The sequence below is a fragment of the Myodes glareolus genome, chromosome 2, assembly GCF_982192425.1.
Source record: "Myodes glareolus chromosome 2, mMyoGla1.1, whole genome shotgun sequence".
In the NCBI taxonomy this organism is placed as follows: Eukaryota; Metazoa; Chordata; class Mammalia; order Rodentia; family Cricetidae; genus Myodes; species Myodes glareolus.
This window is the reverse complement of record NC_142027.1, coordinates 24,931,921-24,957,722: the sequence shown is the minus strand read 5'-3', so window position 1 is coordinate 24,957,722 and position 25,802 is coordinate 24,931,921. Positions and strand designations below refer to the sequence as shown.

The following is a 25,802-nucleotide window of genomic DNA, read 5'->3' as shown; positions in this document are numbered from 1 at the left end:
TTACTTTTCTTTCAGGATATGGCCACTGGTAGGTAGTCCATGCTTCAGAGGATGGCTCCACATCCATGCACATAGGAAAGACACTATGCACTCACGAGAGGACCCCGGGATGCCCCTGGAACCTTGAAATCGCAGTTGTTGGATAATGTTTTGTGTTGCCAACCACAGTATTTTGAACCCATTCCTGTAGACCAGTCAGTCATCCTTCAGTCAAACTGCCTGTTAAAGAGCATGTCTAAAAATGATTTTGAGACCATTTATAGAAATAGAGATGTATAATGTTTAATGTTAGTATAGATTACATAGGCAAAGATTTTAATAATTCTTAGGTCATGTATAATTGATGCATGAGAATGTCACATCCTCAAACATATAATTAAGAAAACTTTGAAATCATTAAAGACGTCAAGGAATTCAAATTCTTTGACACCCGAATTTTTAATTTTCATATGTATTGAGTTTGACATTCACTGGTTTAGGATAAGAATGAACAAAAAAATAGAATAGAATGCCTCATGGAGCCTTCTGGACTTGGAAGAAACTCTGTCTATAACAAAACTTCAGGGGCTGGAGAGATGGCTCAGAGGTTAAGAGCATTGCCTGCTCTTCCAAAGGTCCTGAGTTCAATTCCCAGCAACCATATGGTGGCTCACAACCATCTGTAATGGGGTCTGGTGCCCTCTTCTGTCCTATGGGCATGCACACAGAAAGAATATTGTATACATAATAAATAAAAAAAAACTTCAGAAAGTACATATGGTGAATGACGAAAAGATAAAGATTTTCCCCAGGCAACTGCTTGCCTGTAGAGATTTCCTCACTGTGTTTACTGTGATTTACTTACAATTGTACTGTCCAATAGGTAGAAAACCACAATGCAATTAAAATTTTGTTAGTAATCACAAAAAATAAAAAGGCAAAATAATTATGATAACTTCTTATAACATTTAATATGTGCTTACATCATAAATTGTAATCATTAAAAAAGTAACTAATTGAAATGAATTAATAAGATCCTAAATTATTGACTTGTGTATTAGTAGCAAATTTCAGTTGTTATTAGGCTATTTTAAATCTTCAAGTAATTATTTTATTAATAGTTTCTATATTAGACAATATTGGTTTTAGTCCAATTAATTATTAATTAATAATAATTAATATTATTAATAAGTCTATTGTAAAAATAATAGCATGTCTATGATGTAAGTAAAATAATATGAGAATACACATAAAAATATGCTTCAATTTAATATTGAATTTTACTAAATTTTATTAATACACATACTAGTTTTCACCAAATTTAAGAATTTTCTAGCAATTCATTATTCCAAACGGTTGCTTCCTTCTATGACCTTAATGAATAATTGTCATTTTTCTCCAGTAAAATTTAATGGGCTAATGTCATGCACTAGTGAAATTAGCAGGAGAAATTCAGAGGCAGTCAAAGAGCTGAATGTGGGAATGAAGTTTACACTACTTGGTATGCAAGACAACCAGGGATGCTGCAGATCCACAGTGAAGACAAGGCATGCTGCACATCAACAGAGAAGACAACCAGGGATGCTGCACATCAACAGGGAAGACAACCAGGGATGCTGCACATCAACAGAGAAGACAACCAGGGATACTGCACACCAACAGTGAAGACAACCAGGGATACTGTAGATCAACAGTGAAGACAACCAGGGATGCTGAAGATCAATATGGGAGACAACCAAGGATGCTGCACATCAACAGTGAAGTAACAAAATGGGATGAAGACATGGCTCAGCACTTACAGTTCTTAAAAAAGTCCAGAATTTGGATTGCAGCACCCACTCAAGGCATCTCAACAGCACCTGTAACTTCACCTTCACGGGATGCAATGCCTCTATTCTCTAGAGGCACACACACTTATGTTCACATGTACTCCCTTCCACACACATTCACACACATGTGCGCATAGACACACTGACATGCATATACATCATTAAAAAGGAAATAAGTCTTTTTAAAAATATCATTAAAGTTCCGTATCTCCTTTGGTACTAGTTTTGTCTCAAACCGACTCATCTTTTTAAGGTTCTGAGAATTTAGTTCATGAATCTCTACCATAATAACAAATTTGAACAAAATACATTTTAATTGTGTGGTTCAATACAATACTTCCCCCTTGTCCTTCTCTCCTTCCTATTGTCTTTCACTTTTACTTCAAAAAAACACTGGCCCTGCTGCAAGGAGTTGAGTGTCATAGACATACCAGGATTATTTTAACAATTCTTGAGTTATAACTAGAATGGAATCCCAATGTTCCAAATAATGAATTTTGAAAATGTAGAGGTTAGAGCTATACAACTTAGATTATTTTTACACAAAATAGTGATTTTTTAACTGCATAACTTTAATTGATACCACATTGTCATTAGGATATATAAAGTCCTCCACCATAGGCATCTTGTTACCAGAAAGGTTTTCAATTTTTATAGTTGACTGCAGAAAAAAAAATATGTTGTTATGTGCAAAGACCGTGCAGTTAAATTAATTGATCATAAAATTACTATATTGGGTAAATATTTTGCTTTTGTTTTCCCTTAAATAATGAGTTTCTTCTTCCTCAAAGTCTAAACTATAAAAATCATAAGCTAAAGTGACCCATTGGGGGCCATATCTGGGTCTGTGGTCCTGCTGCAGTGTGGGGCCCAATTTATATCTGTGGTCTGTCTGTATCACCAATGAATGACATGTGCTTGTCTGTAGTCTGTGCTGCAACTGAAGCCATGTTTATGTACATGGGCTGTGATGCCACCCAGGACCATGTACAGCTTTTGCTGCTGTCGAGGTCCTGTTGAATTTCATGGTCTATGTTACCACTAGAGGTCATGTCTGGGTCCATGCTCCATCTGTAGCTGGGGGCAATTTATCACTGAAATCAATGTGGATGCTTGCACTCTGTGCTGTCACCTGAAGCCACATTGATGTCCACAGGTTGGGATGCCACTGGAGACCATGCTGAGGTCCATGGCTTGAATTGACACTGGAGGCCAGGTGCACATCTACTTTCTGTGTTGTAGATACCATAAGGAATTCCCTGAACCATGTTCTTGTTGACTGGAAAGGACAGGGAAGTTTCTTCTGCAGTGGTATGGATAACTGAATAAAAATAAGGTTAAGAGAGACATGGAAGGTTTTGTAACAACCCCTATCTCAAAACAAAGGAACAACCTAGATAGGAAGCTATTGCAGAAAACTCTTAAAATTTGTAATAAGGATGTTGAAGTGTAGCTGTCCACAATAAATTGCTAGTGATGGGGTTTGGAGGTGGGGAACACCTCAGGTTTTTTTTTTTCTTCAGAGGCTGGCTCCTGGAAGTTTGACCATGCCCCAGTGACTATATGGCTAACATAAATTGGACTCTTAAGATTTATTTATTTATTTATTTATTTATTTATTTGCAGGGGAGGCCACAAGAGTCAGGGGACAGACATCGGAGTGGTGGGAAGTAAGGGTGATTGCGGTGTATTATGTGAAATTCCCAAATAATCGATAAAAAATAAAACTGAAACTGTAGTGGCCTAATATCAATATCATACTTCAATTACTATTTAAGGACCTCATAGAATTGTACACTGTATGTGTTCTGCACAATTTCAGTCACTGGGGAGTTTTATCATTCTTCATTATGGGTGCTGTCCCTTTAGTTTACTTATACTTCATTAGGTAGGAAAGTAAGTGAAACAAATGTTTTTATCTGCACCAAGCGTTTCAGTCTACAAAATTTAACTCTGATTTTAAACCTCTTGTTCTGTCATGTTCTGCAAAAAACCATCCATGAACTAATGGGAACATCAGACGCATACTGGACAAAAAACACGTAACAATAACAATGAGAGTTGTTCCATTACTGTGTTACTAGATTGAGGTAAATTCATGATAAAGGAATGTATAGCGTGTGATGGGGAGAAAAAAAATGTTCATCCCACAGCATCCAGGAAGCAAACATAGGAAGAGGGCCATAAAGAAGACATTTCAAAGTAAGAAATTGCAATGCCAGTAACTGACTTCCTTCAATTGCACCTCCCCAAAAGTTTCGACCTTCTTCAACTTTGAATATGATTAAGAATTCATCTACGAATTAATATGACTGTTGGGAGAGAAAGTTCATACCCAAACCCTAGTTAGAGAGGACCAGAAGAAGGCTGCCAGAGTGTCACACAGTGGTGCAGTTTTGGTCCCTATGAGGGAAAAGATGGATGGAAGAAGAAGGCAGAAATGGTTCCAGGAATGCTGATATGTTCATAAAGATGATCACATCAAAGCAAAATCCTCAAACCAAACCAAAGTCATCAACTGCAACGTCTCACCTTTCCCAGAAATAGTTTGCCTATGAGCCACATGCCTTGTTTACTCGTGGTCTTCAAACGAACTTACAGAAAAAGTGATTCCCATGCTTGTGCTTCAGCTGGTCCAGAGGGTCCTGGCATTGTCAATCACCCACGCTTCCTGCACAACAAACCTGGATGTTGTGTTTATGTCAACAGATGTTTCGTTTGCCTGCTTGTCCAACACAAAATAGAGGCTATATTTATATTATTATATCCAAGTCATCACTCAGATTTTCGGAAAGTGGCAAGCATGTCTTCCATGATGTCTTATCTTCGTATGAAAATACCAGTAGTCCATTTGACTTCCAACATTATGTCACGGTAAAGTGACAGTAGAGACGAAGATATCCTCAGTGTGACTTTTGAATTAAATAAAAAGTCTTCTGAGGATCTCTTCTCGAAAGGTTGCAGTTTTTGGAAACAGATACTTTTAAGTCTTTAAATTTATATCGCAATTTAGTCTGCTCAAGACAAAATGGTAATCGTCTTCTTCCTGTGACAATGCTATTATTACTCCTCCAACATTATGCATTTCTCTCTAAATCTTGCTTAACTCTTCACACACTATGCTATATTCCATTTTCATGTGATTCAATTTTTATCAAAATAGTGCTAAAAGATCTAAGTCCTTACTCAATCTATGATTATCATAATGCATTGCTAGTAAACAATATTTTGAGACCAATAACCATCTTTTTTGAATCTTTGGACTTTTGGTATAGAGATTATGTCTCATTTTTGAATATACTTAGATGTATGAGACTGATATCATGTATTAATATTTTAAGATTTAAATTATGTTCTGAGTAAGTTTGTTTGGTAATGTCATAGTGACATTTTACACCAGGAATATAAAGAAGTTTAAAGATCAACCCCATTGGCAGCAATGGGCCAAATCAGTCTTGAGTTTTAGTCATCTCCCTGATCCCTGTTTTGATCATTTTTTTGTTCCTTTCTGTGTTTCATTTTTCTCCTCAGTGAAACCAAACCCTTGGTTTAGATACGTGCTATTCCATGTGGTTCCAGCCATCCCCCTGGTCTGCTGAATCAGTGTGTCAGTCTGGGAGTCAGCAGTTTACAGTTTAAAAAGTTTCCATGTGATTCCTCTGGAAGCATGAGAAATGTTGCTATATACTAAAGATTATTTAACTAGATTCCCTTGAATGTTGGTGGAAGTACCCCATGGCTGCCAGAGTTCATTTAAATTTTGTGAAACATATACACATGTACACTATTCATCTTTGAAAAACTGCCTTCTGTTGAATTAGCTACCCTAAGGATATATATCCCTGAAATCATCATTTCCAAATTACACAACCTATTAAGGATCCTTTTGTTTTGAAAACCCTTTATGTTCTCCAGGGCACTCAGCACAAAGAAGAATTGTAAAATTAGCAGTCTATACATAGATTGTTTAGATTACTCAACAAGTTTATCTTACTGGAGGATAATTTTAAACTTTGCATAGAATTCCATATCTGTAGAATTTCTTTTAAAATGTGGCTAAATTTGATAATCCCTCCTTTTCAATTTTCCTTAGTCTCAGTTGTCTGGAGTTAATGGCATTGGTTCCATTAACTACAGGCAGTTCTTTCTGGCTCTCCACATTCCTAACTAGTCCCAGTTGTCCTCAGTCTGAGAAAAAAATGGAGAGTAGCCTAATTGTAATCATAGTTGGACATGTATATTCTAGTGAAAGAAAAATGAACATTTCTATAATGAATCACATAAATAAATTTTCTCTGCATAATTATATATAAGTGAAAATATTGTATGTAATCTTTGTAGCAGCAATCATTTGATGTGTAGAATTTCTGATCATGTTTCCAACATGTGCCACAGAATTATTTCCATAGGAGGTACTTAATAGTGCCATCGAGAGAACTACCACGGTGAAATTTTGCCCAATTATGTTCTAGTTGTTCTGTCTGGAGTTTGGACTTCTTACTGTTATAATGGAGTGTTTGTTTATCTAGCCTCTCATAACTAAGTACCACAGAAATCATACTCTCACAATTCTGGAGAACAGAAGTACAAAATCAAGAGATAAGCAGGTTCTGGAAGCACTGAGAGAGATTCTGCTGTGTGTATTTTTCCCACATTTTGTTGGGCTGCTGTTAATATCTGACATTTCTTTTTTTCCCTCCCCCTGCCTCACATGTATCCCCTTCCCCATCCACTCCTCCTCCATCTTCATTCAGAAACAGACTTCTCATGGGTCTGAACAAAGCCTGGCACATCGAATTGAGGCAAGATTCAGCTCCTCCCCCTGTGTCCAGGCTGGGCCAGGTAATCTAGCGTGGAGAACAGGTTCTCACAAGTCAGCTAAGCACCAAGGACAGGCCCTGATGTCATTCGTAGAAGCCTTACAAACGACCAAACTACACAGCTGTCACACATATGCTCTACCTAGGTCGGTCCCATGCAGGCTCCCTAATTGTTATTCCAGAATTGGTAAGCTCGCATAAATTTAGGTCAGTGGTGAACGTGTGAAATGTACATACATATACGGTAGCTGGGCACATTTTGGTTTACAGAGAATAATTTTATTATGAATATGTAATGCATCTAATTTTACAGTAAGTATAATTGGAACAGTGATTTTTCCAGTAGTTTCCTTTTTTCAGTGCCAACTATCATTTTAGCAAGTGTTCTTTTCTTTCACTTTTAAATCTGATTGCCTTTTAAAGCCAAATTCTGCAAAGGAAAGTGCATTTTTTTTATGCAGAAGAATCCTTTACGCTGTCACCAGTGTGACAAAGCTATATCTGATTGAGTTCTAAATAACTGTAGAAGGAGCAGGAAACATGTCTCAGTGTTTACTTTTCAATTTCTCAGAGAAGAGTTTGAACTAACGGCACCCAAAGTTATGCATCTCTTTTATATATATCAGGAACTCATTCCATTTATTACAGGTGACTGTATTTTGTCTTGTTTCCTGGCAACCTACTGGTCTTCTTTGCTACACAGCTGGTAGTGCTGGTATGCAATTCTGCATATTCAGCAATAGCTTTTTGTCTATGTCCTATACCCTGAATATAAGTCATAATGATGTTGTGGCACATGGTATGTGTACCGTCCAATTAATTGGACACTCATATCCAATAGTTGTCTGAAATAAAGCTCACATTAGCTAAAGGATGGGGGTCAAAGCTGTATTACCCTTTCTCCACTAAGGCTGGCACATTCACATCACCCCACCTAAAGAGACAACTTAAGCTCTAGGGACTGTATCTGTTCTGTTTTTGCTTGGAGAGATGTTCCTAGTAATTTTTCGATTACACGAAAAAGCACCAGTGAGATAAATATCCCTGTGCTCCCGTTGTAAGCAATCAAATACCTGAAACTGCTTAATTCCTTCAATCATTCATCTAAACCCTTGAAGCTAGTTATGTCTCAGAATTAGACATTTAGGTTTCTAGGAAAAGAATATGATACATTTGCACACGTAAGATCTGTATCAGACATCCATAATCATACATTAGTATTTCAATGTTTCTAGTAAAATGTATTTCTAGTAAAACATGGTAATGAATGTCTTAGGTGGGTTAAATAAAATCTTTAACGAGCCTCAAATCCATACTGTTCAAGTTAAATGAACCATCAAAGACAATAGTCTCCAATTCAACCAAAACCCCAGTTTGGATATATAGCCCAGTGGTACAGCAATTTCTCAGCATGTGCAAGGCATTTAGTTTGGTCCTCAGCACTCAGAAGCAGTGGGATGGTACAGGGATGGAAGGAGGGGATGGTGGAGGATATAAAAGTTGTACCAATTCAGAGTACATAATTAGGGTTTTACATTGAGGAAATTGTCTTAATTTAGTCATAGTTATTGAATATTCACAATTTTTAAGTTAATCATGTGATGTTGCTCACACTGCCAGTTCTATAGTTATATCAACATCTGGGGATGGGAAGGACACAGAGAATAAATCAACCTACTTCATTCATCTTAATTAACTATAATGCAGAAGAAACAGGAGCTAGAATGCTGACAAAGTATAATATTTAAGCTATCTATATATTTTGCTTGCAGGTAACAATTTATTAACAAACCCTATTTACAAAAAGAAAAACAGGTGTGCATATGTGCAATTTTGGTAACAAAAGCATGTGAAATTGAAAGAAATGCAATTTCCTTTCAAAGAGTATGTGAACTTGAAAATATGGATGAAGAAGTAGGCATTTCTGTAGTTTGTTTCATCTTTTGAAAATGTAGTCACAGTACAGAGTTTCGATTGGCCTGAAATTCAGATGCTCCTGTGTCTGTAACCAACTGTGGGATTGCAGGTATGAAGGTGTGTGTCATCACATGTAGCAATTCCTACGCAACAAGCCAAGGACAGTGAGTTTAAGTGCTGTCACATACCTTGTACTCACATGCTAAAAACATACTTTAAATAAAGCATACATTCCTAATTTCCTGACATAATATTCAGAATTTCAATGTCATGAAAGCCAAAATAATTGCAAAATGAAAGTATCATTGAAAAATTATTAAATTAGGACACACAATAAATTTTATTTCAATGAGCTATTACTTGCCCTGTTCTGATGTAGCACAAAACATACAATTATAACTTTGTGTGGATGTTACATTGAGAAAAATTGATATAGTCACTAATAATTATTAGAATCAGTACACATTTAATTATATACATTGTTTATCTAGTCTGTTTCTTGTGTACACCATCAACATAAATGGACTTGTTTTGATTGTTGTAACTAACCACAAATAGGGGAGGGTTAGGCCATTGACAGAGTAACACATTTCCTTTTTCTATATCACTTGCTCGCAGGTCAATTCTGTCTCCAAGTTTCAATAACTACCGGGCAGATGAAAATGAGCGAGTTAGAGTTTTGTATCTTCTTCTAGCCACTTATGGAGTTATTTCTCTCTTTTCACAGTAGTCCTGGGAAGAGACAGCTACTGCCAAGTAAGCACTCTAATATTCCTGTGATGGGATTGTAAGTGCCACATGGGCCAGAGTCCCAGGTGTCTGGTTCACCTCAGCCAAACAGAAAGTTGAACCCCTAGAGGCTAAACTAGTAAATATACTGAAAAGGTGAGAATGGGTATTTACTGAGGAAGAAAGCAAAGAGCAGAGAGCTCACTGCCAAGAGGGGATCTCCCTTTTATAGGGCCCCAGAATCAGTTCCTTCTTCATCTTTCCCACATTTCATTTCCTCCTCCTGGACTGAAAATCCTACAAACAGATGGTACTGTTCAACCAAAACAGTCATAAACCACAAGTTATTGTCCACAGGGCCTTGGTTTTGATAGATGGCCCTGTTTGATGGATGACCTTGTTTTCAGAGCCCATTCCATTTGTTGTGTGGGAAAGTTATCTCCCTTTCCTGTCTGACTGTCATCTTTTTGCCCCCTATGCTCTTCTGCATGCCTATCCCCTTACTACCTGCTCATTCTTCCAGTTTGATTTTTTGGTCCTAGCTCTCCCAGCCTTTTCTTGGACCTTACTTTATTAAGCACCCGTTTCACTTCTTACATTTAAGCATCCCTACCTTGGCTCTTCCCAGCCTGTTAAGATGCTCAAATAGCCTCCAAACAGTCACAATTGCACTTTTGACACATCCCTGCAGATTCTGTCTGGTCTTGCCTTTCCTACACATATGAATTCCATGACTGTTTCTGTAGACTGCTTATTTGTTCCTTTGCCACCCAAATCCAAAATAATTGCACAGAACTGTATTAATTACCACACTGCTTGACCTATTAGCTCAGATTTCTTATTGGTTAGTTCTTATATCTTGAATTAACCAATTTTTATTACTCTGTGAATCACCAAAATATTGTGGCTTTTCAGCAAAATTCCAGTGTTTGTCTCTTCTGGTAGCTACTTGGCATCTCTCTGACTCCACCTTCTTTCTCCCAGCATTCAATCTAGTTTTCCCACCTAGCTCTATTCTTTCCTGTCCCAGACCAAAGTAGGACCTTTATTAGCCAATGGCAATAAAGCATATACACAGCATACAGACAGGAATCCCACATCACATGACAATCAGATCATCTTTGAACAATATTCAGTCTGTTGACTGTATGACCTTTGGCAGTAGCATTTTTCAAGTCCCAAATCAGGTTATATTCAGGGAGATTTTTGTTTATTAAATGTGAATATGCTTACATTTGACTGTTTTCAATAGTGAGAAATACATAGTATGCCAAAACTATTTACATGAAAGGGACTGGTTTATTCAGAAACCTTAGCACCTCGTTTTCCTGTTCTCTTTACAGAAGATCCTTAAGGACAATTGTCAGCACTTCCTTCTATATTTCTTCTCCTTTTGTCATTGCTGGACTCCCTTCTAACTGGCCTTTGATTTGCCACCTGTTGGCTATGCCTTATGGAGTTCACCAGCGGCCAACATTCAACCTGCACTTTACCCAACTTGTCACTCACTTGACAATGGCAATCTCTCTCCCATGAAGTGCTTTGCCTCATTGTTCAGGTCTCTTACTCTCTTATGAGTTCTTCCACTTTCTGATATTCTGCTGCTCTGCCAGGAAGGCTGTTGCATGATTTCTAATTGCTCTTCATAATAGAAATCTGAAGTCAGATATCAGGGTAAATGTTGAAAGATCAGAGAAGTAAGGGAGCCAGCCACCAGAGAGACCTTTTACCTCTACTGAATAATCGATCAGACCAAAGTGGGCAAAATCCTATCTTCAGGAGTCCTCAGACTGAATGCAATGTGCTCCTGTCCTCTCTCCTCCCAGCCATATCCCTTCCGGTCTCTAACTCTCTAATGCTGGGATTAAAGGCCTTTGTCTCCCAAGTACTGGGATTAAAGGTGAGAGCCACCACCACCTGACTCTGTTTCTCTTTTAGCCTGGCTCAATTTCGTGTAGCCCAGGATGGCCTTGAACTCACAGAGATCTGTCTGCCTCTTGAGTGCTGGGATTAAAGGTGTGTGGCACCACTGCCTGGCCTCTATGGCTAACTAGTGGCTTAGCTCGTCACTCTGATCTTCAGGCAAGCTTTATTTCTTATAGCCAAACAAAGTATCACCAGAGAAGGCTCCTGCCTTGAGTCCTTGGCACAAATTGTCCCACCCGGTTCTGTGACACCCTTCCTTGGTACGGTCCGCATGCCTCCGTACTGACCATGAGCTTGGGCAAAGTCCTGGAGATGGAAATAAAACACACACACACAAAGAGACCTGGGTCATTCGTCAAGAGATAGCCGAATGCCACTTTATTTAGCTTTCTGCAAAGTTAATATACCTTTACCCCAGTAGAGGAATTTCCTCCCAGCCAGATGGGAAAGCACAATGTGAGGAATCTAGCGCTGTGTGGGAATTCCTTCCCAGGCAGGGATCAGATGTAAGCTCTCAGTACCATGCTGACCTATCTGCCACCACACTCCCCACCAAGATGATCACGGACAAATACTCTGAAATTGTAAGCAAACTCCAAATAATGATTTTTTTGTTTCTTAAATAAGATACCTTGGTCATGGTGACTCTTCACAGCATTAGAACAGTCATGAAGAAAGAAACTGATACAGGGAGTTGAATTTGCTGTGGTTTTCTATTTATTTATTTTATGCCCAAGAACCTGTACTCCTTTCTTTCTCTCAAGAATGTTATCTCTACAGATATTTTTAATTTTTTTCATTTATCTTTTCATTTTTATGTGTATGAGCGTCATTTGTTTGCTTTTTCTTTGCCTATGTGCATGTCTGTGCATCACATACATGCAGTGCCCTTGGAGGGTGTCAGATCCCTTGGGACCATAGCTACAGATGGTTGTGAACTGGGGTGTGGGTGCCCGGAATCTAACCACGTCCAATTAAATTCAGGTCGTCTGTAAGTTGAGTGAGTAATCTTAACTGTTGAGCAATTTCACGCGCCTCTTTTTTGTTTGCTTGTTTTTGATCTCTTTCGTCTACTTTTCTATCCCCAGAACCTGGTCAATATCTGATTGAACTGAGATAACGAACACTTTTAAATAAGAGAATAAATGGGGTGTAACATAAGAATGAATAAGAGTATCTGGAAATTAGAATTGGAAGTGGTAATTATAAAGATGGCCACTGAAATTATTTTATTTTTTCCTTTGGTCAGAGTTGGACAATGACAGCTGGTCTGTCTTTCTTTTGATTTGCTTCATAAAACAAAATTCTCATTTTGAAGTAACAGCCTCTATTAATTTTAAGACTGATAGCTTGGTGCTGAACACAATTAGGAAGAAGTTTTCTCATTTTACCATCTTGATAATGGCTAACAGATTACAATCTATCATTGATTCAGGCAAGTAAATATTCTTAGTAAACAAAAATTCTTGGCAGGTTGATATTGGATATATAGAACTACTTATCACAGGGCAAGGGTTTTTACCCTACGCACAAAGTAAAATATTCTCCCTAAACATAAAGAAAATACTTTCCAAAATAATTAGAGAAATATTTTAATGATTGAGGAATGCTATAAAATTGTTACTTGTAATAAGTAGTATCTGTATTTTGAACTGAAATAATTCTTAAAATTTCCCTTTGTAAGGGTGAGGTGGAAAAATCAATTACGGTTTATCTAACTCCATTTTCTTCACATTGCAGGATGGCTGTTCTAGACTCTAGAATTATGGGATTCAAGGTGCCACAGAATTTGATGGAAAGGACTTTTTTTTCAAATGATAACAGAAACTAGACAAATACTCAAGGACCAAGAAATGAACTGTTTTAGTTGTATGTTGACTATCCTAAATGAAATGACTGTAGTGTATTAATATTTAAAAATAATGGCAGTGAGAGATGCTCAGAATCAAGTCTCTGGCCATGAGCTGGTGCATGTACCAGCTAAGTGTCAGAAGTTTACAGCCATCCTGGTCTCTGCTCAATCTTTAGTTCGGTTCAAACCATCTTTCTTTACATTATCCATGGTTCTATCTGCATTCACTTGCTCAATTAAATCAACCCCTGACTTCCTGCCTCCTACCCGCCTCCGTGATCTAGATGCAACTTTTCTGGATTTATTCATCAATGCCTACTCTTTCATCATGCTTTGGCTATACTCTTAGTTTGATTCCTTGAGTTGGTGTCACTTGCTAGAAAAGAATGACTCAAAGTCAAGTGGCTGGTGTTAATCAACTTTGTATAACGTAACTATCACAGTCTTTATGGCATGTAACCATGCATGTTAGATTCATATGCTGTAAAGACTTATACACTTAAGTATACTTATGAGCAACTGTCCAATTCATGAAAAGGGGACTCAGAAGCTTTTATAAAAAAGAAGCATTGATTTGTAATTCTATACTTATTGAATCTTAATATCTGTTTAAAATGATGTTTTATATTTATTACTTGCCTTTGAGTAAAACAATATTATATTAAGTTTTGGGTTGTATCAACTTCAATGAGATAGTGTCAGTATATATGCAGGAGAAAACTGTTGACTTGTAAGGCTTACCATGTTTTGGATATAATTATATTTTAAGAAGCCTATTGCTTGTTTCCGTGGTAGAAGCAACATTTTATGTTTAAAATATTCTAAAAATATGAAGTATTCAAATCCCAATGATATTTTTCTTTTAAGAGTATTTAAAAAATATTCTTAATATCTACCAACTTTTTTTAATTTCCCCTTTCTCCTTCCTACACAATGTTCTACGTATAACTTGCAAGTCAGAGGTGGGTGTCTGATGTGATGTGGGAGTCCCCTCTGTGTGTTACTTGTATTGGTTAATGAATAAAGAAACTGCCTTGGTCTGATAAGGCAGAACTTAGGTAGATGGAGAAGACAGAACTAAATTCTGGGAGGAAGAAAGCAGAGTCAGGGAGACATCATGGATGTGCTGGAGACAGACACTGGGAATTTTACCCGGTAAGCCACGGCCACGTGGCAATACAGATTAATAGAAATGGGTCAAATTTAGATGTAATAATTAAGCAATAAGAAACCAGAAGTAATGGGCCAAGCCGTGATTTAATTAATATAGTTTCTGTGTGGTTATTTTGGGGTTAAGCTTTCCGGGTGACCGAGACAAACAAGCAGGCCCTCCTACAACACTGATGCTCTGAAACTAAAGTTACAGAAGGTTGTGAGCCACTATCTGGTGCTGGGAATTGAGCCTGGGTCTTCTGCAAGAACAACAAGTATTCTCAATGATTGAATTATCTATCCACTCAGGCACCAGGGTCTTATTTTTGAAACACAATGAAATAAATTTTTTAAGACAAAAAATAATTTTTTTCCAAAAGATTGACACAAACTTTATTAAAAATTATGAAGTATTAACTGCCAAGTGAAAGATTCCAGTTGGGTGGTTTGTAGACTTTTTAAATGGATCAAGTCAGCACTTGACTCCATTAGTTAGAAGTCATGGCTTGTTAACCAGAATTCTAAAGAAACTGTTCATATAAGAACTAGCTCTTCTAAATTAGAGATATGAGGGAAATGTAGGAGAAATCCCATGAGGCGTATAGGATGCAGGAAGATGTGACACTTCGGGAATTAGATCACTTGCTGTAAAGTTTGTACATATCTATCTGTATTTATACACATCAAAAATATACTTCACCCCAGCCATGGGTGAAAAATAAACAATTCACAAACAAAACTGCAAAATGGTATGCGTTTACAGCAAAATGTGAATTACCTGTACACACATATTTAAGAGGCACAATCTGTTTTATACAGTAACTGTCATACTGAGTTCATATCATACACAGTGGTATCTGTTAAGTTAGTGGCTTGAGTGAGGACACAGTACCAAAACATGGATACAAAATAAATTACTCATTACTCAGTATTCTTAAAGTCACAGACTTCAAAAACCAGCAGCCAAATATACAACTAAAAGGTTCATTTTATGAAAAAATGATCTTGGATTTTAACCAATAGTCCCTGTTAGGGTGCATTTGTACCTTTTGAATAAACTCCACTGACGTCAAAATTAGGTCTACGCAACTCTGTAACATAGGATTGAAGGCATTTCCTCCACTGTTTTTAACATTGCACTATACTAGAGAAGAGGACTCTAACTGCTCAGCCCCGACTCCAACAGCACTAGTCTAGGTTTTCACGGACAGTATCTGCCTTCCCATTTTAGTATTACTTATCTGTTCCATTCTGCAAATTGTTCTTGCTCATGTCTTGAGTTCTACCAAATATCTAATATATTCAAGTTTGCTCTTTGTAACCCTAAATGGCTTACGAGAAAGTGAAAAGCACGCGTGGGGACTGTAGGATAACTTGAAGACTTGAGTCTCAGACATGTTCACACAGATACTTTGTAATCTAGAATCAGAGATTCAGTCTTGAATATTTTCAGAATCTAATAAGGGCTTGTCTTTGGCATTTTCTCTCTTATTTCTAAAATAAAGCATCTTTATTTTTTTTCCAGCCTATCTACTGCACATCTTGTGTTTTCCTGCCTATCTACTGCACACTTTTGGTGCACAAAAATGACTGATAGCTAACAGCAACTTCACTATTGAAGAACATTTTTCTTCATCAAGCTATAAAGAAATACCACCTTTCAACATGGCACCCTGGGAAGCCAAAGTGCTTCATCTTAGTGAAACTTTCTTAGTTCTCTTCTTTAGTTATTACAACACTGATAAACAGAATACACTTTATATTAATAAGACAGCCAGGATATAATTCCTATATGCCTTCATTAAAGCAAAAAATTATATATCTTCCAGTAACATGGCCAACACAAAGTCAAACTACGATATTTTCTCCATTGGTCCCTGTGGCCATCTGCCTTGTGTTTGCTCTCTTCTATGTCCCCTGCCTTCTCCCTCCCTCTTTCACTTTTGCTTTTGAGATACGGACAGGGTCTCCCTAAGTTGCCCAGGCTGGCCTAGAACTTCCTGGTAGCCCAGACAGGCCTTGAACTTGTTGTGAGGCCCCTGCCTCAGTTTCCAAAGTAGTTGGATTATATTCTTGTACTTCTAGGTTTGGTCCTGGGGAAAAAAAGCAAACAAAATAACACAGCCAAATATAAATAATCACTACAATATCTGATCTGTGCAAAATTCCTGGATAGCAAAAACAGAGAGTAACGCAGCTTCATTGTGATAGCACTTTGAAAAGGCAACGGATAAGTCCCGTTTTCTTACCAAGCAGAACTGTGAAAATAAAAGCAGAGAATGTCACATTGAAGAAAAAAGAACCAGGAATTTCTATTATCTGGCAGGAAAGACTGAATCAATCTGTAGCCATTTTAGGAAGAAAAGCTGGTCTTTTAAAGACATTAAAATCTGTAGACTAGGAGAATATAACACATAGAAAGAGAAATTTTTAAAGTACAATTTATATGGTAGTTGATGAATACTATCTATGCAGTGTATTAATACTGCTATGTCCAGGCCAATGTAAATTCCTGACATCAACAGTCCTTCAAGTATAGACCAAATTAGGAGTTATATTTGATAACCAAGTAATGAATTATCAGCCCCTAGTAATAAAAATTCGTACAAACTGGAGGGCTTATAAATGGCACTATGTATGTCAGGAGCATGTATCATGAGCTATTATGGGCCATGACACAATCACAGCTTATAGCAATTGATAATTCAGATGTCAACCCACCTCAGAATTTTTTAGATGGAGGAAGCCTGCCTGGTAGAGCCAGCAGTGCAACTGACTCTGAAAACTGTTGCTTTCATCTGTAGTTGCACCATGGCCCACAGTAGCTCCTAACAAATGCTCCTGAGAGTATGAGATACTGCCAAAGTAGTGAGTGCAAATGGCTACCTACTTCCAGGATCCAGAAAAGTGGCTAACCTCCATGCTGTCACTTCATAAACTGACAGTTCTCCAACACAAACAGGACTCAACTGGTCACATTCAATTCTAAAATGCAACATTACATAAAAATGTTCCTGTCTAAATGTCCTCAGGATGATCTGAGAGCTAGTTCATGTCCTTCTTTTCTGAAGGAGGCTTCACAATGCAGATCATCAAAATCATTAGGCAAGATCAGTTACCAGCACACCCTCAGAGCTCAGTTGAAATTGGTTTTCTGTAAATGCTTATTGGGGATTTCTAAAGCACTGACTTGGAGAGGCCAAGAGCCTCCATCGATCCCCGCCTGGATGGCCACTCCTGTCACCACTGCTAGGTCAGGGTCCACAGACGTGTTGGGGTCTTTTCCAAAGAACTCTTGAATGACCTGGCGGATCCGCGGGATACGAGTCGAGCCCCCGACTAGAACCACCTCATCGATTTCGGTCTTGTCTAGGAGGCCTTCTTTTAATACTTGCTGAATAGGCACGAGGATTTTCTGAAAGAGATCTTCATTGAGGGTGTCAAAGAGCTGGCGTGAGATTTCTGTCTCAAACAACACCTGGCTTTTCCCACTCTTGCCTTCAGAAAGGCCCGGTCTAAGCACTCTGTTCACATGGTGACTGTGTCCTGGGGAAAGGGGCTCTTTTGGCAGAGGAGAGTCACCATCCTGAGGTGTCTGGCTGTCCTCTTCCTCTACACTGAGTAAAACTGATACCTGAGCAGACTGGTGAACCGTCAGATTTAATTTGACCATTTCCACGGCTTGTCTTAATCTATGGATTTCCTCTTTCCTGGAAGGGAGGAAGCCATATGTCTGATAGATCTGTTTATATAAATACTGAAGCAGCCTCTGATTGAAGTCTTGTCCTCCAAGTTTATTGTTTCCTAGAAGAACAATTAAAAACTTTGTTATGTATACATGCATAAAACGTATCACCTATATGTTAACATATTCCAAGAATAAGGAATCCTGTAAAATATTATGATTTTCTTAGCATGAATGTTGCCTAAGAAGAATTGCATTAAGGTCAGACTCTGGAAACCCCTTTATACCCACTCTTACTGCCTCTCTGGCTATCATGTACTGTTGGTGCACAGTGCCAGCAAGGTTAGAAATTCTGACTGATGTAAAAGGAAGTACCTCGACCACACTGGAGAAGAATGTCAGGCCACTTATAAATAATTTTTTTTAAAAAAGCAGTTATTTGAAACACTGTCATTATTCTCAACAGAAGAAAGTGATTTTTACAATTAACATTTATTTTATAATAAACATACATTTTTAATTTAATCGTTAATGATTAAGAGCTCAATAGAAATAGTTCTATGGGAAAGGAAAGCATAATATAAACTCAAAGTATGTATAAACTGGCTCTAACGAATCTAGTTAAGAGAGTGAACAATACATACGTTAGAGCAATTCTACTATTCAATCGAAACACCCTTACATTTTTAACCTAAAAAGCACAAAGAGAAAATCTTGAAAAGTGATTTTAAATAAAAGATCTTATTAGTTCTTCAGTGATATTAAAACTGCATTTCTCAGGACATTTACCTCATGACGCACAAGAAGATTAAATAATCCGAAACTCTTCGGCTGAAAGCTTTATTCCTTAATGCTCCTTTCACCTTTGCAAAAAAGCCCTGAAGGAACCCCTTATCTGGCTTATTGGAAGCCTGGTCATTTTATTTTGACAGTTAACTGTGATCTTTACTACAAAGACAGGAGCAACACCACATAGAAAATCACAAAATATTCTGAAAACCACACCAACATGCTAAATGCTAGGCATGTAAGGGAAACAGGCTTGAGCCTCTCTAATTCCATGTTGTTCTTACCAGACATGGCTCGGGTGAGAAACATCCCTCCTTGTTTATTCAGTAATGACACATCAAGGGTTCCTCCTCCCAGGTCGATGACCAATACATAGAAGACATCCACCTTGTGCAGACCGTAGGCCATAGCTGCTGCCGTTGGTTCGTTGATCACTCTCAAGATCTTCAGGCCTGAAACCCATGAAAGGAAAACATTCTGCTCAGCTTGTACTAACAATATGCCTGTTTCTTATTTAGCGTGAGCTTCACCAACAGCGGCAAAAGCAGTGGGAGGAAGACAGTGGGATGAAACCAGAGGTTCTTCTCACTGGGGTAATTAAAATTAGTCGTAAAGAGTACAACATGGGAAAAAGAGAAGCCCAAGTTTAGTGACTTGAAACTTCATTAACATCCAAGGAAAAGCTCTTCCAGCCTTTTCTACTATTGAGAATGGATTTGGAAATACAGAGTTGTGGAAATGTGATAAGCTGATCTTGTTCAAAAGATCCCTTTACCCTGAGTAAGATTCCTGCTTTTAACCAACTCCACCTTTAAAGTGTTCTCTGTAAAATATGACACTACACTTCCGGGGCCCCACCAATATTTCAAACTCTGAAAAATTCCACCAAAGATCATATTGCCCTTCCCTTTAGTTATAAAATTTGGTAGCTCTACTCTGGTCATGTACAAAGTCCTCTGGTCAGAGACACTTAAGTGTTGCCCTTCAGTGAGGCACGCCTGATCATTCTATGTGGTACCCCTATGCTCTGACTACCCCCCGGCCCTTTATTCTTCCACTCATGTTACTTTCTGATGAAGTCTGCACCAGTAGCTGTGCACACGACAGGAATTAACCCCATGAAGTGAATGGGAATGACCGAGGACACCGCTGATTGCCATCCATTGGGAGAGGAGGGTACAGCTACTATTAGTGAAGACGTAAGGATAAGTATAAGGAGTTCCCATAATAAAACATTACACTTTATGCTTATTCTGTGCTTTGATCTAGCTGTAAACATGCACCACAAAAATAGGATTTGTAGGACAGTGTTATATTCTTTTCATCTTGAAAAGTCTAGAACCATATTAACCTTAGTAACAAAGAGATCATTTCTTTCATCAGAAGTACAGAAGTGTTCATATTCTCTTCTAGGCTTTGTAATGTATCTGAATAGCTTTATTTTTGTACAGTTTTTAAACTTTTGTTTTGGCACTTCAAGACAGGGTTTCCTGGTAGCTGTAGACTTGGCTTGCTTCAAATTCACAGAGATCCACCTGCCTCTGCTATCCAAGTGTTGGGATTACAGGTGTATGCCACCACCACCTGGCCTTTTGTGTGTGTGTGTGTGTGTGTGTGTGTGTGTGTGTGTTTTACATTTTTTGAGGATGTGTGTGTCCTGGAACCCAGGCCAGTGCTTATCTCCTCTAGAAAGCGATCTACATCCCCAGTACCAAACTGTGCCCCGCCCCATAATATAAACATTCAATATTGTACCATAGAGTTCATAATTATTTGCAAATGTATATAAACCAACAGCTAATTCACCTGCCATATAGTTTATGTGGCCAGAGTTGATTTACAACATGGTCAATACTGCTGCAGAAGATTATGTCCTAACAAAACCCTGACAAAAACACACATCACTCAAGGATGCTATTACCGGCAAGGTTGGCGGCTTGAATTGTTGAATTTCTCTGCTTTAGGTCAAATTCTGCTGGTACAGAAATGACAGCATTGGCAACTGGCATTCCGAGGTATTCTTCTGCCATTTTTTTCAGTTTTAGCAACAATTGAGAGCCAACATATTCTGGAGAAACGATGATGGTTTCATTACTTGTTACAGAAAACTCAGCCATTCCATTTCTATGTAAAACCTGTAAATAAAATTTGAAAAAACAGAACATAGAGGTATGCATGTAAACATACACACACACACACATATATATATATATATTTTCACATGTACATTTGGATTTATTCAACAAAAGCCTTATAAACTAGTACAATCCACTATAATTTACCCAGTACATTTTTCCATATTAGAATTTACTTAATGTGATACTTTGGTGCAGGACAATTGTCTATATTCTGTCAATTATGTTTTGACCAGTAGTCAGGCAGGAAGTATAGGTGGGACAACCAGGCAGAAAGTAGAGGCGGGTCAATGAGAACAGAAGAATTCTGGGAAGAGGGAAGCTCGCTCTGCAGTCCTTTCCAGACACAGAAGAAGCAAGATGTGACTACGCCACTGAAAAAGGTACTGAGCCATGTGGCTAAAACAGATAAGAATAACGGGCTAATGTAAGTTATAAGAGTTAATAAGAAGCCTGAGCTAATGAGCCAATCAGTTTATAACTAATGTAGACTACTGTGTGATTTCTTTTGGGACTAAATGGTTGGGGAACTGGGCAGGACAGAAACCTCAGACAACAATACTTCAAAATTTATACAATAAATTTATGTTATGGTTTTCAATAATAACAAAATGAAAGCCAAGAATTTAACAGGAACCTAGAATACTCTCGCTACATACTTATTGGAAGAATGAATAATGAGACTCATGTTATTGGGAACTGTATGTTTCAAGACCCCCAGTGGGTCTTAAGACCTTTACACTTAGACAAAACACTTTACAGGTTCTTGCCAACATATTCTAATAGTTATTACCATTAATATTACACTTTGGGGACATTACTTAGTAAAATAATCTGAACAAAAACACTGCAATGCTTGTAACACCTAACAATCAGGATGGCCACTAAGTGAATAAAGGCCAGAGAAACTATGCAACGAAGAGCTGGACGAGACCCATTCTGGGCAAGAGTGAGAAGACCAGAGCCAACTTCATCATGCTCCTCTTCAACAACTTACAGAGTGGTTGTCTCTGGTTTGCATTTCATATTGTCAGTTAGTCATTGAGTGCAGGGAATTAAAGCCCCAAGAGAGAAAACTCTAGAAAGTAAACTCACAAAGGCTGCAAGAATGTTCAGTAAGCTGTGATGACACAGCTGTCTAGCGAGGCTAATTCATTAGAATACCACCTCTAACTTGGAATAAAAGTCCCACACCGGATAAACAAAAACAAAAATTACATGCTTTAAGAGAAGTCACTGGAATATAAATACATAAAAGCACTAAAGTAGAAACCCAAAAGGAAAAGAAAAATCAAAACAGCAAACCAAGAGAAAGTTTGAAAGTTCCTACTGATTACCAATAGAAACAGCCACTCTTCAAAGCTGAGATTTCATGAATACTCAATATGCTGACAGGAAGTAACAAATTATGCAGCATAAAAGTGATAAAGTGAAAAAAATTATAAAAACACACAAAAAGGTATTTTATTGTCATTAGGAAAAAGTGAAACTTGTCAAAACAGGACAGAAAAGAAGAAATGCATCATTAAATGAAATAAAAATGCCTGACGCAGAGGCAGGCAGATCTCTGTGAGTTCTAGGCCAGACAAGTCTACAAATTGAGATATTGCTTCAAAAACAAACACAAAAGCAAAAACCAACATAACACAAAAATAAACAAACAAAACACCACTAAATATAACTTTACTGGAAATCAGAGGAAGGACACTTAATACAATATGCTATTTCTCATTTGTGGATTGGCAAATACAAAATAAACTGGGCATGGTGGTAAAGTTTTCATGTTCGACAACAATCTGGGCTATGTAGCAAGACCTACCTCAGTAAGTCAATATAATCTTACCACCTACTGAAGATACATTCAACAAAAAATAATGGTTAAGAGCATGCAACATGCCAGAGTACAATTAGGGAATATAAATAAAATTCCTTAAACACACACACAACACACACACACACACCTCATCAATTCTACAAGGCAGGCAGTTTCTGACAAACACAAAGAATATGTGAATGCTACGGAATTTCAAACATTAATGTCATATCAAGAAACTAAAGCAATGTAAGAGATACTTACATTGATATCTTACAATGAAATAGATCAATTATGTAATAGCATTTCTACAGTCATTAAAGATAGTAAGATGCACAGCTTAATGCCTGTGACATACTGCTGTATTTCAAATATGTCAGAAAACAGCAAAACTAGTGTACAAATGTTATATGTGTACAAACAGGTACATATATAGAAAATATTCATCCATAGCACATGAGGCTTCATTATCCTTCCTAAAATATCTTGAAAGAACTAACTGGATATTGTGAGGATGGCAGAATATGCTCACAGCAAGGCCCAGTTCCCTGACAGGGAACCACTGAATTGATTCACCCCGCCCCTGCTGAGAAATTTCTCAGTGAGAGCATGTAACTCCCTTATAGATAAACCCCGTTGAGATACAATGATGTGCAACGTGAAGCCAAAGCACTAACTGAAACAGTGTAATAATCAAACTGACACAGATTTTAGATTAACTTCATACCTTAAATGGGTATCTGCCGATTTCGGCCTCCAGCTCTTCTGGGGTGAAAATCTTTCCTATGAACCTTTTAGCATCATATATTGTGTTTTGAGGATTTGCATCTGCCAGCTCTAGGCTGTCATATCCCACATATATGTCCCCATCAGTAAAGGACACCATGCTGGGGATGCTGACGTGCCCGTTTTCATCCGGAATCACCTTTACTTTTCCTGTTCCAGGAAAAAACACACCAACGGAACAATAGGTGGTACCCAGGTCAATGCCAATCACTTTGGGAGTAGGCAGTGGTAAATACTGCTGTGCCAAGTAGCCAGCCAACAGGAGAGTCAAAACAGCTGAACCTGAAAACAGACCAAGCAAAAGACACCTCTTTATCAAGCTACTGCTATATCCTGTTACTGCAGTAACATCTCTTCAATAACACTCTTGATTCAAAAATATTTTACTTTAAGGGTCAATAACTACTTCTTTTAGAATTAAGTCTTTCATATTCCAGTGGGCAACAATTAAAAATAGAAAAGAAAATCAACTGAAAGTCCTCACAACTGTATTTCTGTATAATTCATTATAAGAAAATAAAGGAGTAAAAAGTAAAGGTATTTCATTAATAATTATGCTGTTGCTGAATGGAAATACCACAAATGTGAAGCGAAAGCTAAGGTTACAACCCACTTTTCTTGACCTATTGCCATTGAGATTGACAGTTTCATAAGTAGTTCTATCTGCATTAGTAAAAATAAAATTCCATCATGAAATTCTCACAGCAAAAGCTTTGGTGTTATAAGATTAACCTCTTTGATTATGGTCTTTACCCATTTAAAAGGATAAAATAAATAAGTTGATGCACTGATTTTAAAAACTGCTTAGGCATTATTGATACCTCATAATTGAGTCCCAGCGTTTTTTCATATTTAAATAGGAACTAAGGACATACTTCTCAAAGAGGTAGTATTTAAAGAAGTATTTAACTGCTAACCCCGATAGCAACATCATGGAAGTTACCTGAAGACAAGTTTGTTCACCGCTGTACTCCACTGCAAGAGTAGAGGCTTAGCAAATACCAATTAAAGCAAAAAGATCAAATACAAACGTCACGCATATTGCACCCCAATGCGAATAAGGACATCGCTCTGAATTCAGAATGAATCTCTTACTTGATTTTACAGGTGATACACCTGCTCTCACTCAGACTCATGCTAAGAAACCAGAACATCAACTTGTAGTGCTTGACATTGGTAATTGCTAGCTCCTTCAAATCAATGCCTGGCTCATAGCAGAACAAGAGCCTACCCATTTGTGTCTTCTAGCTTACAAACAAATCCTAAAAGCATTTCAACACCACTAGCAAGGGAATGCATTTCGAAACGGTAAGTTTGAAAGAGAAACCTGATACACCGCACAGGGACCAGAAACCCGTCTCAACTCAGCATCCCAAGTGCCGCCCAAGAGGTTCTCGCAGCCTCCACGGAGAACCGAATCCAGCTATTAACTCAAGACCGCGGGCTTTTACAAAGTACGCATTCCTAGACCCGGGTCCCTCAGACCTGTGGCTGGCGGCAGGTCCCCCAAAAGGCTCCAGCAGCCGGACCCCGTCTCCGGGCGCCCCGCCCCCACCGGCCCCCACCAGCCTCAGCCACTTTTCCAGGTTCACTTCGGCTGTGTGACCTGGGCTCAGGAGGTGAGACAACCAACCCCTGCCCGCCCCGACCTCCTCAAACCAACCCGTCGACTGTCAGAGCAGCAGGGACCCTGGGATACCGACCCAAGATCGTCATCTCCCCAGCCATCAGTCCCGCCGAACAAGCAGAGAGATGACTGTACTGACGGGAGGCACCGCCCCCTCGCCGCCGGCCGACCCGCAACCTCCTGGGAAGTGTAGTCCGTCGGCTCCGAGGCAGCTGGAGGCACTACGTCTCCCACCACATCAGGGACTCCATCTACCATGAGGCCGCGGAGTGGAGTCCTCTCAGACCGGTGAGGAAATTGTCGCCTCCCTACTCATGAAGGCCCAGCAAACCAGGCTTCGCAGGGGAGAAGCCTCCGGGAAAGGTCAGAGTTTGTCTTTCACCCAAACCGAAACGCCGCGAGCCTACTGGCCTGAAAACAGTCGCTGTCGCCCCGCCTCGCCGCGTTGAATTGTGGGAGCTGCAGTTCTCAACTGCCCGGAGTTCGGAAGGAGTAAGGAGGAGTATAAAACCTGTTTAGAAGCTGAGTTGGGTCGCACTGCCATCCTGGCGCGGGATTCAGACCTCTGTTTTTTTTGCTCCTCCTCCCTTTACGGTTTATTCCTTTACTCGAAATCAAGACTCTAGTCAGAGTTTTCGTAAGCCCTTCAAAGTCCCCCTAGCATTCCTAGAAGAGGCTCTGTAGTGGTCCTACAGGACACCTGCCTGGTGGACCTGCTCTTTGCACTGTAAACAGCCCTACATCTCTTAAAAGCACCGCCAGT

At 38.6% G+C, this 25,802-nt stretch overlaps 1 protein-coding gene across 2 annotated transcripts; it reads right to left on the bottom strand.

Moving 5' to 3' along the window:
- Positions 1–14,567: 14,567 nt before the first annotated feature.
- On the bottom strand, positions 14,568–25,257 carry Hspa13 (heat shock protein family A (Hsp70) member 13). 2 transcript variants are annotated; one of them, XM_048422468.3, is made up of 5 exons: positions 25,116–25,257; positions 23,354–23,694; positions 20,600–20,813; positions 18,963–19,130; positions 14,568–18,008 (listed from the first exon to the last, which is right to left on the bottom strand). In XM_048422468.3, the coding sequence occupies exons 1-5, from the start codon at positions 25,138–25,140 to the stop codon at positions 17,341–17,343; spliced, it is 1,416 nt and encodes a 471-aa protein (XP_048278425.1). In that variant the 5' UTR covers positions 25,141–25,257; the 3' UTR covers positions 14,568–17,340. The 2 variants fall into 2 exon arrangements, with proteins under 2 accessions (XP_048278425.1, XP_048278426.1); XM_048422469.3 differs by having other exon boundaries at positions 25,076–25,192.
- Between the last annotated feature and the right edge of the window lie 545 nt (positions 25,258–25,802).

Coding starts and splice junctions, on each gene's coding strand:
- Hspa13 (XM_048422468.3), bottom strand. CDS start 25,140: ATGGCTGGGGAGATGACGATCTTGG. Junction 23,695..25,115: donor TGGGGAGATGACGATCTTGG/GTCGGTATCCCA, acceptor GTCTGTTTTCAG/GTTCAGCTGTTTTGACTCTC. Junction 20,814..23,353: donor TCGGCAGATACCCATTTAAG/GTATGAAGTTAA, acceptor TTTTATTTACAG/GTTTTACATAGAAATGGAAT.